Genomic DNA, 13,889 nt, shown 5'->3' on the forward strand with positions numbered 1-13,889 from the left:
TTACGGTATCAGAAGTGCTTGGTAGCCAGACCTCCTTCACAGAAAGTCCGACCACCCCCACCTCCTGCAGACTCGGTGACTAGAAGAGTTACAACTAACGTAAAAAGAGGAGTGTTGTCCCTCATTGACACTTTGAAACAGAAACGCCCAGTCACTGAGATGCCATAGCTGCATAAGAGAGAAGATTCTCCTGACATGTAACTGAAGATAACAGTAGCTACACTAACAAAAATGAACTGACGATGCCTGGCCTTCCATTTCCAATTGCTGATGCTTTGTCTTCAGAGAATTTACCCTTACCGAAACAATGTTAGACAAGCATGTTCTCTCGTTCTTGCCACCATCGTGTGATATGAAAAGAAGCATGAATAATTTTTTTCCTGTCAGTGAGTTACACCATGAGCAATGGAAGGTCTGTTTGATTGTAAATACGTGAACATTACCTAAACTCACACAAAAAAAAAAAAAAGAATATGGCCACGTCCCTCCCAGTGAACTCGTGCTAAAGTCCTTGGAGTGAATGATGCCCGAGCTGATAGTTTCACCGTCTTGAGCTGGATTTGTCACAAACCAATCTTAAATCTTACAGCACTTTGCTCTGTTTTCAACACTGGAGTAGGTACCAGGTATTAGCTACCATTGAATTACTGTAGATTAAATACCAAGTTTTATTTTTTACAGAACTACACCTGTTAGTTTTAAATTGTTCGTCAGCATTGGTCTAGCAACCACTTTAACATCTCCCTGACATGCTTTTGAATCATGGTGTCATTATTTCATCTCCTGATCATACGTTATGGTCTTAGAGAAGAATCGTGTTTAATACCAAACCAATGCTGAAAAATCCAGAAGTGTTTTCAGTAATCGAGTTGCAGGGTGATCCACTGAGGCTTTTCAGCTTTAAACATACAAATGCAACTGTTGGCCGTTAAATTTATTCTCCTAAATCTGTCATTATTTCATCAGAAATACCATTTGTTGCACACAGGGCTCAAACCAGTCAGGAGTAAGAAAAAAACAGTCAGTAATTTTATTGTCTTACAACTCTTATAGAGACTAAAATATTCCATACCTTTTCCATACAATTGTTGTATGAAATGTTCCATTCAGTGTCTGGTTGCACAGTTCCCCCTTCCCCTCAAGAGTTTGTTGCTGAATACTTAACATGCCACAAAAAGAACAGTCATGTTTCTTGTTATTTATAAAATTCCATGGAATTTTCTGTTAATGCTCTTGTGACAAACTGAGAAGAGAGTTGCTTTCTAACAGGACAGTGCTTCAGGTGGTAAAATTCAATTTCAATGCTTTTGCTCCAAAAGCTTCATCTAATTGCTTTGATTTATACACTACTGCAGACCCTGACAAAGTCAGCCCAGTATTGCCCCTTAAAAATTGTACCTCAGGCTGATTTTCAAATGCAGTTATGCATCTTGAGTCTTTCCCTTTGCCATCTTCTGTCTAGGCGCGCAGATTGGTACAAATTTTGGAAATGTAACAGTAAAAATATTTTTAACTAGTGTTAAAAATGTTTTGCCTCCATTTATAGGTGTGTTCTAAACTGTATCAGTCTCCCAAGTCTGCAAATCTGGTCATATTGTAATTTTAAAAGAACATTGGTAAGATTGTTATTACAAGAACTCTTTTTTTATTTTACTATGCAAGAGACTGTTACAAAAAAAAAAATATTTTCTTTTTCTTTCCTTGTTTCAAGAAATTAATGGCAAGGCCTGGGCAAAGCAACTTAGGAACACAAGGGGAAAAAGAATGATGATTCGAGTAATTTCTGCATTGAAAACTGCAGAAAAATCATTGAAGTCAGCGTGATGTATGAGCAGGTGTCAGGAGAAGGCTAGCTATGCAACTACTGTCGTTAGGTTTAGCTCTCTAGCCTGCCCTCTGACGAGCTGATCCTCCACCCGGCCCCAATCCCTCCACGACGGCCACTCGGCACCCGAAGGGATTGCTCCCCCCCCCGCCCCTCGCCTTCCCGGCACCTCCCCTGCCCCAGCCCCGTGCCGGTACCACCGGGGGGGACCCTGCGTACGCGGGGCAGGCGGGGAGCCCGCGGGAGGTGGGGGGACACGGCCAAACCGCCGCCTCGTAGCGGTGCCGGGGGGTTAACCTGACCCTGCACCCAGATCGCAGGTGGCGGCTGGCATCTAGCCCTGATGTCGGTGGCACCTGCCAGGAGCCGTGTGAAAACTCCCTTCCTCTCGTGGCTGCTACCAAAACGTGGTGGCTGACAACAAGGTGCCCTCAGGTAGGATTGTGAAGCTAAAAGTTGCCGCCTTTGTCATCGTCTAGTGGTTAAAACTGTATTTTATTTTAAATTACGGAAAATACTTTGGCAGTGTCTTTAATTAAAGTCCCAGCTGGAAATGCCAGGATTTGGGATTTCCAACTGTTCTACAACTTTTAAGCAGCAACATTCAATGTTGTAGTTGCATCTGCACAGTGCTGATTCTCTCCGAGAGAGATCCGGACTCTCTTTAAACTAAACCAACACTTAGCAGTGGAAAGGTTCTTCCACACTGGTGGTGTCGAAGCTGTGAAGATCCTGGTGGCTTTCACTAGCGGCGTGTGAGATCGCAGGAAGGGCTGAGGAGAAGGCAGGAAGGTGTTTGAAAAGCCGTAGGTCACTTGCCCCTCTATGTTTTAAGAGTTTTGTGTCCGTTGACAAAACGCTGTGGAGTTTGCAAATATTTAAATAGCGTGCTTAATGGTCTGACTAGATGTGGCCTTTTTGCTTTAGCAGAGCTCCTTATTCTCCAAAAGATTAACTATACACCCAGGCGCTTGCAGAATCAGAGCCTTATACTGCAAAGCCCGTGATCTTTTGTTAAACAATACGTTAAGACGCTCTTTTTACCACGGCCAAAAAAGTCTGTATGGGATGTGTGCGTTTGAGCAACTGCCACTGTTGTAGTTGATGTTCTAGCGACCCTTCAGTCACCTATGCATTTTTTTATAATACATAGTGATTCCGTAGGCAGGCAGCCATGTTCACTATGCCTTGTAGGTCTGATGCCATATTTTAAATTAACCTGTTAAATACAGCTTAAAATATTTTTATTTTATTTATTCTATTTTTACTGAAATATCCTGCATTATTATGTTGATGTATTGTCTTTACTGGATGTGCTCTTGTAACATTCTCCACTCTGTATACTATAGGTTGCCTAAAAGAAGGCAGGCTTTGTAATTATTTGTAGTCACGTTTTTACTGAAGTCTGTAGAAAAATCATGTAAAAGCAAAGCTAATTTCTTAATTTTTTTCAATGCAAGTAGTAACTTAGAGGTAAGTATCACATGTCAGTCATGTCAGTAATACGCTCCCTTGCAGAAGCAAGGCGATTTATATTCACCGTCAACGACTAAGAGATAAAAGCCTTTCTTTTGAAATCTGCAGTGCTGGCTGTAGGTTTATTTAAGCCACTTACAATTTCATTTGAAGGGGAGGAAGGGAGTGTGGGAGATACAAGGCTACAGGGTAGTTAAACAGGAGTAAGAAAAATTGCCTGGAAGGGCACAGAATCCATTCACAGCAAAATGAGTTCGTAGTCACATACTTTGTGTGCAGAGTCACCTGTACCCACTGAACCAACATGCCCTTTCGTGACAGAGGAACAAAAACTGTGGAGCATCTATTAGCTTACACCAGGTCTGTGTCACTAAGAGTTCTACATCCCTTTCTTTTCATTTTATCAAGCATTTCATAGACCATTTAAGTAGGGACCTAAGATTGTTAGTAGATCACCCGTGGGAAAAAAGACCTTTATTATTTCAACAGCTACTGTGGGCTCAGCCTTTCAGCATTACCATTAAGCCCATTGCTCCTCTCTTGGGCAGGTTAATTAATACATTGCTAAAACTTGTGCTGTACAGTCAGCGAAAGCAGGTAGGAAAGAAGGAAACACCCCCCCTGTTTATTAGCAGAGTTCAAGTCTTACATAAAGCACCTGATTGACACCGAAAAGGACAATTTTCCCTGCTGTTGACCACTTCTCCACATTTAAATGTAATCTGTTCTGAGAATAAATTTAGCTGCATAAAACGATTGTCTCAATTGTTACTGGTCCATGAAACTGGGAAATTACTTCTTTTCGTTCCAAATTGTGGTTGAGGGGAGGGAAAAACATACTGGTGGTTTAGAGGCGGTAGCAGTACAACGGGCACTTCTGTATCTGGAAAACTGACTCAACACTTTCTAGTTGCAAATTACAGATACATAACTGGAATACACAAAATTAGTCACATAAGATACAGCTTTACTGTAAAAAGTCAAGTGTCTAACTGAGCATAGGCTCCTACCCATGAGCCCTCTGAAGTCAGTCCCCGACGTTGCCACCATGGGATGTTCGGTGCTTACAAAGTTCTGACCTGCAGAATCAAATTCTTCACTACCAGCTCTTTGATATTCTCGGAAAGACATCAAGATTCTAACTGGTTTAGCCTCCAGAATATTTCAAAGACACAAACTCCTGAAAGCAAGATGAGGCCGACAGTGGGACATCCATGACGCATATTACATAAGTAGCTCAGAAATTCTATCATCAGCCACATACATGTTCTTTTACAAGTAATTTTAATTACATTTAATAATTAATTATACAAATTTCAGTTTAAAAAAATTGAGTTTAGTTCTCCAACTGCAGCATCTCTAAGTTTAAGCATTTAACAACCATACTGAAAAAAAAAAAAAAAGAAATCTCCTTACTCTCCATTCCTTTTATCTAACATGTAGAATCTTTCCTCCTCCAAGATGGTTTTGAAATAAAATAGGGATTTTTTTTTTTTCCTGTTCTATACATTGCGTGGGCACAGTTCTAGATCTGTCCTTACAAGTTTGTTCAGAAACAAGAGTAGAGTTCATCCTTTTGTTGGAACAGGTAAGGAGCACGGGTTATTCATGAGGCTATGCAGTAGGTGAGTGATGCCTTTGAATAGGACACCTGACCCAGATTAAAATTCTAAAAGAAATTTTCACAGCTTCAGTGAGACAAAGGTATTTATCTGATGCACAAGAGCCAGCTGTCCATGCTGCTGGTGTAGAATCCTTCACAGCCTTTCTTCTAAAGGTAGGGCTGATCCATCGACCGGTGACCGGTGTGGGTGAGGCAAAAAACAGAGCTGTTAAAACATTTCCTCTGTTTGTATCTACATCCAGACTCACGTGTCCCATAGGTTAAGATTCCATCCTATATTGTTGACACTATTGGCAACACTCTTGCCAAGTATCTTAAATGATTGCCTTGAGGAAAATTTCTCTTCTGGGCCACAGCTACCTTTGCCCTTCTATAGGGCTATGCTTTCTTTGTTTCATTTCTACACTTCTAATCTAAATACAATCCTTAAGGTTTCTCTTGCTGTCATTGTTTGTCGTTTTCCTTCTTTATACTGTCCCCGTTTTAATACTAACTCAGATTATTGTTAAAAGTATCTCTGTTACTTTTATCCTCTGCTCAGATTATAAAACAATTGTAGCTATTTTACAGTTACTTTATTTTGTATTTGCTAGCAAGAGGGAACGGGTTACAAGCCCACAGCTGTTCCCAAAGACAAACTACTCTGTGTTCAGTCATTATTCAGCTGACTAGCAGTAACATTTATAAAAATAACTTTGACAGCAGCAAGTCTTTTCAATTAAGAACTGCTTGTGTTACAGAAGTTGGTGAAAAGCAGTTATAAGCCATGACACAGTCTAACATGACATTATGATGACAATTCAGCGTTTTCAGCATGAGAACATTTTATCTGGTTTTCACTGTGAATATTTTGAAGCATACCTGAGTAGAAACCAGGGGAGGAAGTGCTCGAAAGCCTATGCATGGGCTTTAGTGTACTTGGCCAGTTGCCTGTACAAAAGTTCACATCTAGTTTTAGAAATAAAGGTGAGCTAGCTGGCTTGCTCTGCAAGGCTTACTTGCCGTGTGTCACAATCTACATGGTATCTAGCACTTGCAAAGAGAAATGGCCACTTAAAAAAATGCAGTCTCACTTTTTAAAAAAATCGGTTTGAAATTGAGTATTCCTCCAGATCGGTGCAGGTCGTGGGTGAGGCGGGAGGAGTGTATGCTTTAACTTGTCACGTTAAAGTGTACAGCAAGAAGCTGTAGTTTTTTTGACCTCACTGCCCTCAGTGGTCTATCCACCTCATGCAGCTGGGCTGCGTTCACTTTAAAGTGTGATTACTGCTTTAAAAATGACTAATACGGATATATTTCTATGCAAATATCCCATAATGTATCTCTTTCCCACAGCAAGATTATCCTGCCTAAAGGTCTACTGTAATCTAAGTGCACTGATGAATACATACGGGAATCTTTACCTTCTGTGTGAAGGTAGGGCAGAGTTGGAAGATTCTTACAGCCGTGGTCGAGGAGAGCTCAGCCCCGCTGGCCTGACCGCTTTGGACAGGGGTGCTGGAAACATCCTCCCCGTCCAGCCACGGACGCAGCGAAGGGCTGACGTCCTGGGTTTGTTTCTTTGCGATCTGCCGTATGGCGTGATCCCTGGAGGCAAAACAATCTCCACGGGCTTCAATACAAGCCTCTTCCTTTCTGCACCTGCCTTTCTAGGGCGGGTCTGGCGTTCGTGGGCCTTGGCCACGGGTGACAAGTGAGGCGTGTGCTTCCGCGCCCGAGGCGGAGCTCGGCCCGCGGCGGGGTCGATAGTTTTCCTCGGCTGAACGCAGCCGTTCGTGCGGTTCACGTTCTTTGCCTGCGCTTTACACACGGAAACTTCAGCCTCAACATTAGGTACGGGTTGATGGTGAAGGAACCCTGCTGTCCTCGCCTCTGCACCACCACCAGTAGTCTTACGTCCACGTTGTGTTGCTTGTGTCACTCTCTGATTTTTCGCCTCCTCATTTGATTTTTCCAGAACAATGCCACCTAGTAGTCCTTTTGCTGCGGCACGAGCCAAAATGTCTTTAACGGGCACGTTTTCAGCAGAATCTTTCTGAAAATTTCAAAGGAAACGACGAGTCTAAGCCACAACACAGAACTGCAGACTCACTACTTTAATCCCAGATTCCTCCGAATTTACTCCATGAGAAAACTACAGCAGAATCCAGCAGAAGGACTCTAATCACGTGTGATAAATGCTAACCAAACTATTTATTCAAGAAATTAAGAACACGACTGTTGTGTGAAGAGGTATCTGAGTATTTCCTCTTCAGAGACCTTGCCCTCTGCAGGCCTGAAGAGGGGAAACAATTCTGGACTTTGTACTACATGTTACAAAGGAAGTCAGTGTGGGAGACATGTCTGTAACAACATGCATATATATATATATATATACACACACACACACACGTATGCATGTGTTTCACAAATAGCTACTAAGATACATAAATACTATCAATAACATCACACGTGATTAATTTTCATGATAATGAAAATCCTTGCTTATAACAGATAAGCAAGGAACTCCCAAACTAGATTAACTAGGAAGCAGGTCAACATCCAAGCATGTAAGGAGAAGCAAAGGGGAAGAAGCTATTTCCAGCTAGCCAAGAAGAGGGCTTCTGTAAACCAGAAATTTAAGTACACGTCTCCTGCCTTGCAAAAAATGTTCATTCCCAGAACCACCTAAAAATTGGCCATAGGAGCAATTGCTTCTGTGCATTAGAATTTGACTAAAAAATTATTCAAATCAGCTACCTGAAACAGAAGAGTTTCTTTCTGTGAAGAAAGACAATATGGTAGACAGATGTACACGGCCTGATTAACTAAAACTGACTCGCTCAGCGAGACAGGTTAAAAAAATTTTTTATTGGAAAGAAAAGAGGTTGGTAATAGATAACTTGAAAGGCTTTTCATGTGTGATTCCCTTAATAAAATCTTCTAATTTCCCCCAAGACACAGGCTTCTTTCAAGCACTGTAATTGCAGTATGACAGAAAGTGGTACAAATAACCAAATAAGATCTCATATCTTTAATTTTCAATGAAGTTCTAATTAGCTTCCCCTTCCTCTTTTGGTGAAAAAAGTCTTACTTTTCTCAGACACAAGAGGAAAATGATGCTCTGAGATGCAAACTAGCCCTTTAAGGCCTTTCCTCAGGAATCATGCCAAGACTTTTCCATTTACTCAGCAAAAGCCCCCTGCCTTTCAAGCCAGATTTGCATAGGCCTTACTTTTGGAAGGAAACATATTCATACCTATTTTATTCAAATTATAATGAAGTCTCCATCCCTACGGGTGACACTCTCTGCTTGGATACTGGAAAATCTTGGTGACGCATGCAAACAAGTAACTTTACTAGACCGCATTTATCACGAGTCTTAATCAAGCTGTGTTTCTCATTCCAAGGTGTCACAGCAACAGTTTATTTCCTCTAGCTGTTCCTAGCGCTGACTTAGACCAAGACACTGCTCTGACCACCATCAGCTCCAGAAGAAGAGGCACAAGTGGGAAAGCTGTGCTCAGCACAGAACTCCACAGGTGGCACATTTCAACTGCTCACCTGTTCTTTGTTCTTAAGACAACTGAAGAACAGCCAGGATATTTTTTTTTTTTTTCAATGTTCCATTGAATATATTCTTTTGTGGAAAATGGCAATATTCTTTTTCTGTGAAGTGTTTTTAAATGGTAATTTTCTTTGCTTACCTCTCTTCCTAGAACAGCTAGAAAACAGCTACCGGAAATTTCTGATGGCTCCATTTTGAAAAAAGTTTCCGTGGAAGACTCTGAATTGGAGCAAGTAGAAAAAACAGGGGGAATAAGCCTGTAAAAAGTTAAACAAATGACCAGAAAATAATATTTAAGGATATAAAAGGAAATAACAAAGGCTGTATTAAAAATAATTTTCAAATTATGTCTTTCAGTGACAGTCTTACAGAAGCTTTTCTTCATTTAAAAAAAAACTGCAATTCAAGACACATGAATTCATCTTTTTGGAACCAATTAGTTTTTTCTATTAATTCACATTTATTTTTTTCTAATAAGTATATTAACCATCAGATAATAAATACGTATGAACATAATTAACAATTCTTTCTCAGGTCTGCAATTGCTGGCTTATCAAGTTGTCCATGAAGCTGGGGAACAGTCTGAAAACACTAATCAGTACACAGAAATTGCAGAGGTGTTAACTTTGAGTTAAGTATATGCTCATAATAAGTAATACATCTAAGTTAAAATTCTTAGGTTAGAAAAATTGGCCTATTCGTAATAACAGAGTGCTGGTTTTTCAAATTTACAGTTTTGCAATGCATCAGTAAGGAAGGAAGAGCCAGCCTTTTCTCATGTTCTCTCTGTATTCCATAATCCCCTCATCTGGCTGGCTAGTCCATTTTGAATGGGAAGTCCAAAAAACTGCTTGTCCCCAAATTTTCACTGTAATCTGGAATTTTTGTATGTCCCTCAGAACTTGGTAAAACAAGACTACAAGGCTCATATCCTTCTTGCATTACTAAATAAAACTCTATGTCCTATGACACATAGGAGATTTTTGCTTTTAGATCTGGTCATTCAATGCAGAAAAGTGGTAATCTTTATTTTCTTTGGTATATAAGATTACTGTTACCAAGAATCTCTTTAACGGACTGTCTGACCTTGAAAATTGATGCAGAAATTTAACTCAAACTTGAGAGGCCAAAGGAGAATGCATGAATGGCTTAGTGTCTCCTCTATACACACCTGTTCACAATGGGTACCCTTATGCAAGGTAGAGCCTTTGCTAGAAACTGTCATATCCTTAAGGTAAATTCAGCTTAGACGGTGGGTACATTTGGAATCACCTTTATAATTTCACAGCCCTAAGACCAGCTGTATGACCCCACACTCCAGCACAGCCTTATTTTGGTTCAGCATCACTCTAGCACTGCAGAGTAATTCCAAAAGATGTAATACACATAAGCATAACTGGCGTAAGAGGTTCCTGAAAGCCCTCCACTTTCTTGGAAAAGGCAATTAATATTGTAGAGCAGTGATGATCACACAGGTTGTGTTATCAGTATAACTTGCCTCTCAAAGACACTACTGTGAACACAGGCTAGTAATTCTGCAACAGTTTTTCATTCTACCCTGCATTCTTTTAGTCAAAGAAGTTACCCAATTAATTCTAAGGAAAGTGTACAAGGAACTGTCATAAGCAGTATATACATAAACAGCTTTGAGCATAAAAAGCTTTGAGCTTTCACCTTAAGAGAAGCATAATCACACTATATATTTTATTTATGGTGTTCTATTACTGCTCTGTTTAACTGGCTACCAGCAGCTTTATTGTAGCAAGACCTATGCATGAAAACATCCAAGATACGTCCATGACAGTGAAGGAGGAACTGATTCTCAAATCATCATTTATGAAGTTCAACTAGTCTTCAGTCACAAATTTGCTCGGGTCTGCAAAAATCCTAATGTAATTTTATTCCCCCTTTCTTACCATCCAAGATTGCCTTGTATTTTAAAGTAAAGGTATAATTTGGTGGTATGCCAAGTTTCATGATGTTTCTGCGAAACAATTAATAGATTTTGGTGTGGCTTCAGGGAGCTGGGGGTGGAGTTCTAGACAAGGGGGAATTTTTTTCTGAAAAAAATTAAAGCTCTGGAAAAAATCTCAGGATTTTTTTTTTAATTCAGTTATATATATATATTTTTTATATATATATATGTATATGTATATGTATATATATAAAATTTATGCATTATTTGTGCTCAAATAATTCAGAGACCATTATGTTCCAAAGTCCCCCTAGTTTTCCCCATAGAGTAACAGCTACATAGAGGTCAAGACATGAGAGACATCACAAAATTTCAAATCACAAAGGAAAACACACTTTACAGCAAGAATCCATAAATGCTTTTGGACTAGCATAGCATCATTGGCAAGCCTTTCTATCAGTGATTTGCAAGAAAGATGCATTTTGTTGCATTGTATCTTGTGAGCAACATACCTCTTTTTAAAATTCTTTGGACTGGCCACAGTTAACATTCACCATTTTAATCATGCAAAATTTAAATGCACTGAATGATTATCTTGAACCACACTAACTTTCCCCACAATGGCCAAGTCATTAACATCATCGAAGATAATATAAAATCTAAAAATAAAGCATTTCTCTCCTGTGCTTTTGGCAACATAAACTCTTTTAACCTGCAGCCTGTAATCAGCTATTATATCTATGTGCAAGCAAGGGCTGTTTACATTTATCTCCTGTAACTGCAAGGAAAATCCAGAAAGTACCCACCAGTCTTTCTACAACTGCTCCAGCTGACAGGTTTTAACTACATATGAAGTATACAACACACATACTTTTTTCCTATATATTTGTATTTGCTATGATTGCACAGGATGTTCTTCCACTGTGACCTGTCCCCCAGAAGTCATTCATCTCAGTGCAGGGACAAGCAATCCTACAGCAGAGGTTCTGCTTACTCTCACACTGTAAGACTTGCTTTCTTCCTCCTCAAACTGATCATTCTAGGTGAGAAGCTGAGAGCAGGCTAGCAAGTTCCCTTGACTTCTGGTCTCCTTTTTATCTTAAGCTAGCTTCATTCTATGAACACTGATCGGATAAAAGCAACAGCTCTATCAGAAGCTCACCACAATGTTAGTTCCAACCAGTGATGCTTTCCTCCCTTCTCTGTTTCAGATGGGAACAAAAATATGAGATGAAAAGGTCAGGAGGACACTACTTAGTACTCTCTTAACATGACACAAGTAGAATGAGAGACAGCAAAAAACTATTTTAAATGTTAATCTAATGCAAGACAGATCAGTCTAGGATAAGAATTATGCTACAATTTAAAGTTACATGTATTTTTCCATAGACAAAACTACTCATTCCATACCTATATGGTTGTACTTTATTTCCTTCCACTCCAGATTCCAGTGCTTTTTTCACTACTAGTTCATTTTCTTCTGGGTAAACCGAACAAGTGCAGTAAACAATAGCTTGTACTTTGTTAACTACAAAACAGACAAACAAAGTTGTTCTACTGTTCAAATTCTTCATATACACAGTGGTTTAGTAAGGACTGAAATCAGCATCAAAATTTTGCTTGGATGTCATCTTTATCAATAAAATATATCCTCCTGTACACATTAGTATTCAATCTCTACTGGGTTTTAATAATTAAAATATTTTCAAATATTTGCAGATTTCAGCAGAAATTCAGGGCTGCATCCAGTATTTTCACACAGCTACCAAAGGCAGGGGGGAGGAAGTGGCCGCATGCAGATGGAGTCAGACTACCTTTACAACTTTTCCAAAGCAAAGTGTGACCAAGCCAGTAAACCAGTTCACTATATAATGCTGAAGACTATTGTATTAATGGCTGGTGAATACTAAGACACAGATACACCTTTAAACTTGAGGAGCTCATTATTTAGGGGGTTTGTTTACACACTTACTGTTAACTAATAGAGTAATCAGATTATTTTTAACTATATAAAGCCTGGTGGCAGTGCAATGGAATTGATAGTACGAGGTGTTCCCAGAAATCCCAGAGCTGCACACTTACACTTCATTGCATGCATCAACTCCTTAAGCTGCCTCTCAGCAAGAATACTGAGTTTATCCTCAGGTACAGATCCTTGGAAAAGGTCTCTTAGCAATCCTGCATCTAAAAGCAAAGAGTTGTAACTTTATTAATGCATCCTGTATTAGTGTCTTAAAATTCGGCTGTTTGCAGAAAATGCTTTGGTAGCAGCCCTGATTATCCCTATGCAGTGGGAAAGCAGGTTTTATGAATTACAATACCAAGGGCTGCCTAAAAGTTTCTTCTTTCCCTCTTTACCCGTAATGACTACTGCCTCTTATTTGTTTCTATTTAATGAAAACTGTACAGTGAATAGACTCAGACAATCAACCAATAAAGGAATGTAATCAAGGGAAAATGACATATACTCATTGGTATCTTGAAATAAATTTTCTACCTATAGGGTTTTTTTACTTTAAAAAGGAAAGCTATATACACTCTGCTCCCCAGAATAACCCTCAAATCTCATACTACCAACCTGAAATTGCCTTTACAAAACACTCTTAATCCTTCAGTGCCACCTAGAAAGATTTTGCTTTCTTGTTGAGTATCCTAAACTAGGCCAGATACATTCTTCCTCACTTTGTGTGGAAAAATCATCTGTGTAATGTATTTATTCTCTTTTGTATATCCATAGTGACCTCCATGTACATTACACATACAGAATTATGCAAACTATTTAATACTTATGTTTTATAGTAGTTAAAATAAAAATCTAAAAGGAAGGGTATTTTATAAAATGATACAATTTACTGAAGCAACTACAATGTGCAGACCACGATACTCGAGTACTATTTCTACCAGAAAGCATGAGCTAACTATTGTATCAAAAGTTACCTCTGTGTTCATGTAAAATAAAGTCTATTGGATTGCCCACACCCAGCCCAGAGCATTGTGGTAGCAGCAAAATAATTTTTGCCTCTTGAAGTCTTGGGTCTGTGGGTGCAATCTCAGTAAAGTCTTCATGTAACAACTGAATATCTGGAAAAAAAGGAAAAACTCAAGTGTTTTACATGCAAGAAAGCCTGCCTTATTTTAATGTGATAAAGGTGAAGAGACTGGTGTTACACAGACTTCCATGGAGCTAGAGGCTGCTAGACCCTGATCCTCCAAAGTATGTCCCACTGATTTCAAACAGATTGAAGGACGAGACCTTAGCATCTTCCACTGAAAAGTCTGCTAACGGGGTTCCAGACTCCTGTGGTATTCTGTTCTGACTGTGTCCTCTGGGTGAACCAGACGGGTACGTGTGTTTTGGATTGACACTCTCGGAAACTGGTGAAAATCAGACTGAAAGCAATAGCCAAGACACCAAATAAATGGACACAAAAGTTCCCAGCTACACCAACCACTGTACAGTGACTACTTACATGGAAAACTTCACCCTGACACTTCAGGAGCC

General features: G+C 39.6%; 2 protein-coding genes across 21 annotated transcripts in view; one reads left to right on the forward strand and one right to left on the reverse strand.

The window, feature by feature from the left end:
• The window catches only part of APBB2 (amyloid beta precursor protein binding family B member 2), a 192,726-nt gene extending 188,672 nt beyond the window's left edge, over nt 1-4,054 (forward strand). For all 9 annotated transcript variants that reach the window (XM_042807680.1, XM_042807681.1, XM_032999128.2 and 6 more), the window contains one exon: nt 1-4,054. In XM_042807680.1, coding sequence (XP_042663614.1) covers nt 1-168 — 168 coding nt within the window. In that variant the 3' untranslated portion in view covers nt 169-4,054.
• Nucleotides 3,067-13,889, reverse strand: part of NSUN7 (NOP2/Sun RNA methyltransferase family member 7) — a 25,350-nt gene continuing 14,527 nt past the window's right edge. For 8 of the 12 annotated variants that reach the window (XM_042807684.1, XM_042807685.1, XM_032999135.1 and 5 more), the window contains 5 exons: nt 13,325-13,468; nt 12,470-12,571; nt 11,798-11,915; nt 8,612-8,729; nt 3,067-6,960 (listed from right to left, as the gene is read on the reverse strand). In XM_042807684.1, the coding sequence (XP_042663618.1) occupies nt 6,364-6,960; nt 8,612-8,729; nt 11,798-11,915; nt 12,470-12,571; nt 13,325-13,468 (1,079 nt within the window). In that variant the 3' untranslated portion in view covers nt 3,067-6,363. The remainder of the gene's footprint in view (nt 6,961-8,611; nt 8,730-11,797; nt 11,916-12,469; nt 12,572-13,324; nt 13,469-13,889) is intronic. The other 4 variants (XM_032999137.1, XM_032999136.1, XM_032999142.1 and 1 more) reach the window with 4 other exon arrangements.

Source organism: Tyto alba, unplaced genomic scaffold, assembly GCF_018691265.1.
Source record: "Tyto alba isolate M040663 unplaced genomic scaffold, T.alba_DEE_v4.0 Super-Scaffold_6, whole genome shotgun sequence".
Classification (NCBI taxonomy): Eukaryota; Metazoa; Chordata; class Aves; order Strigiformes; family Tytonidae; genus Tyto; species Tyto alba.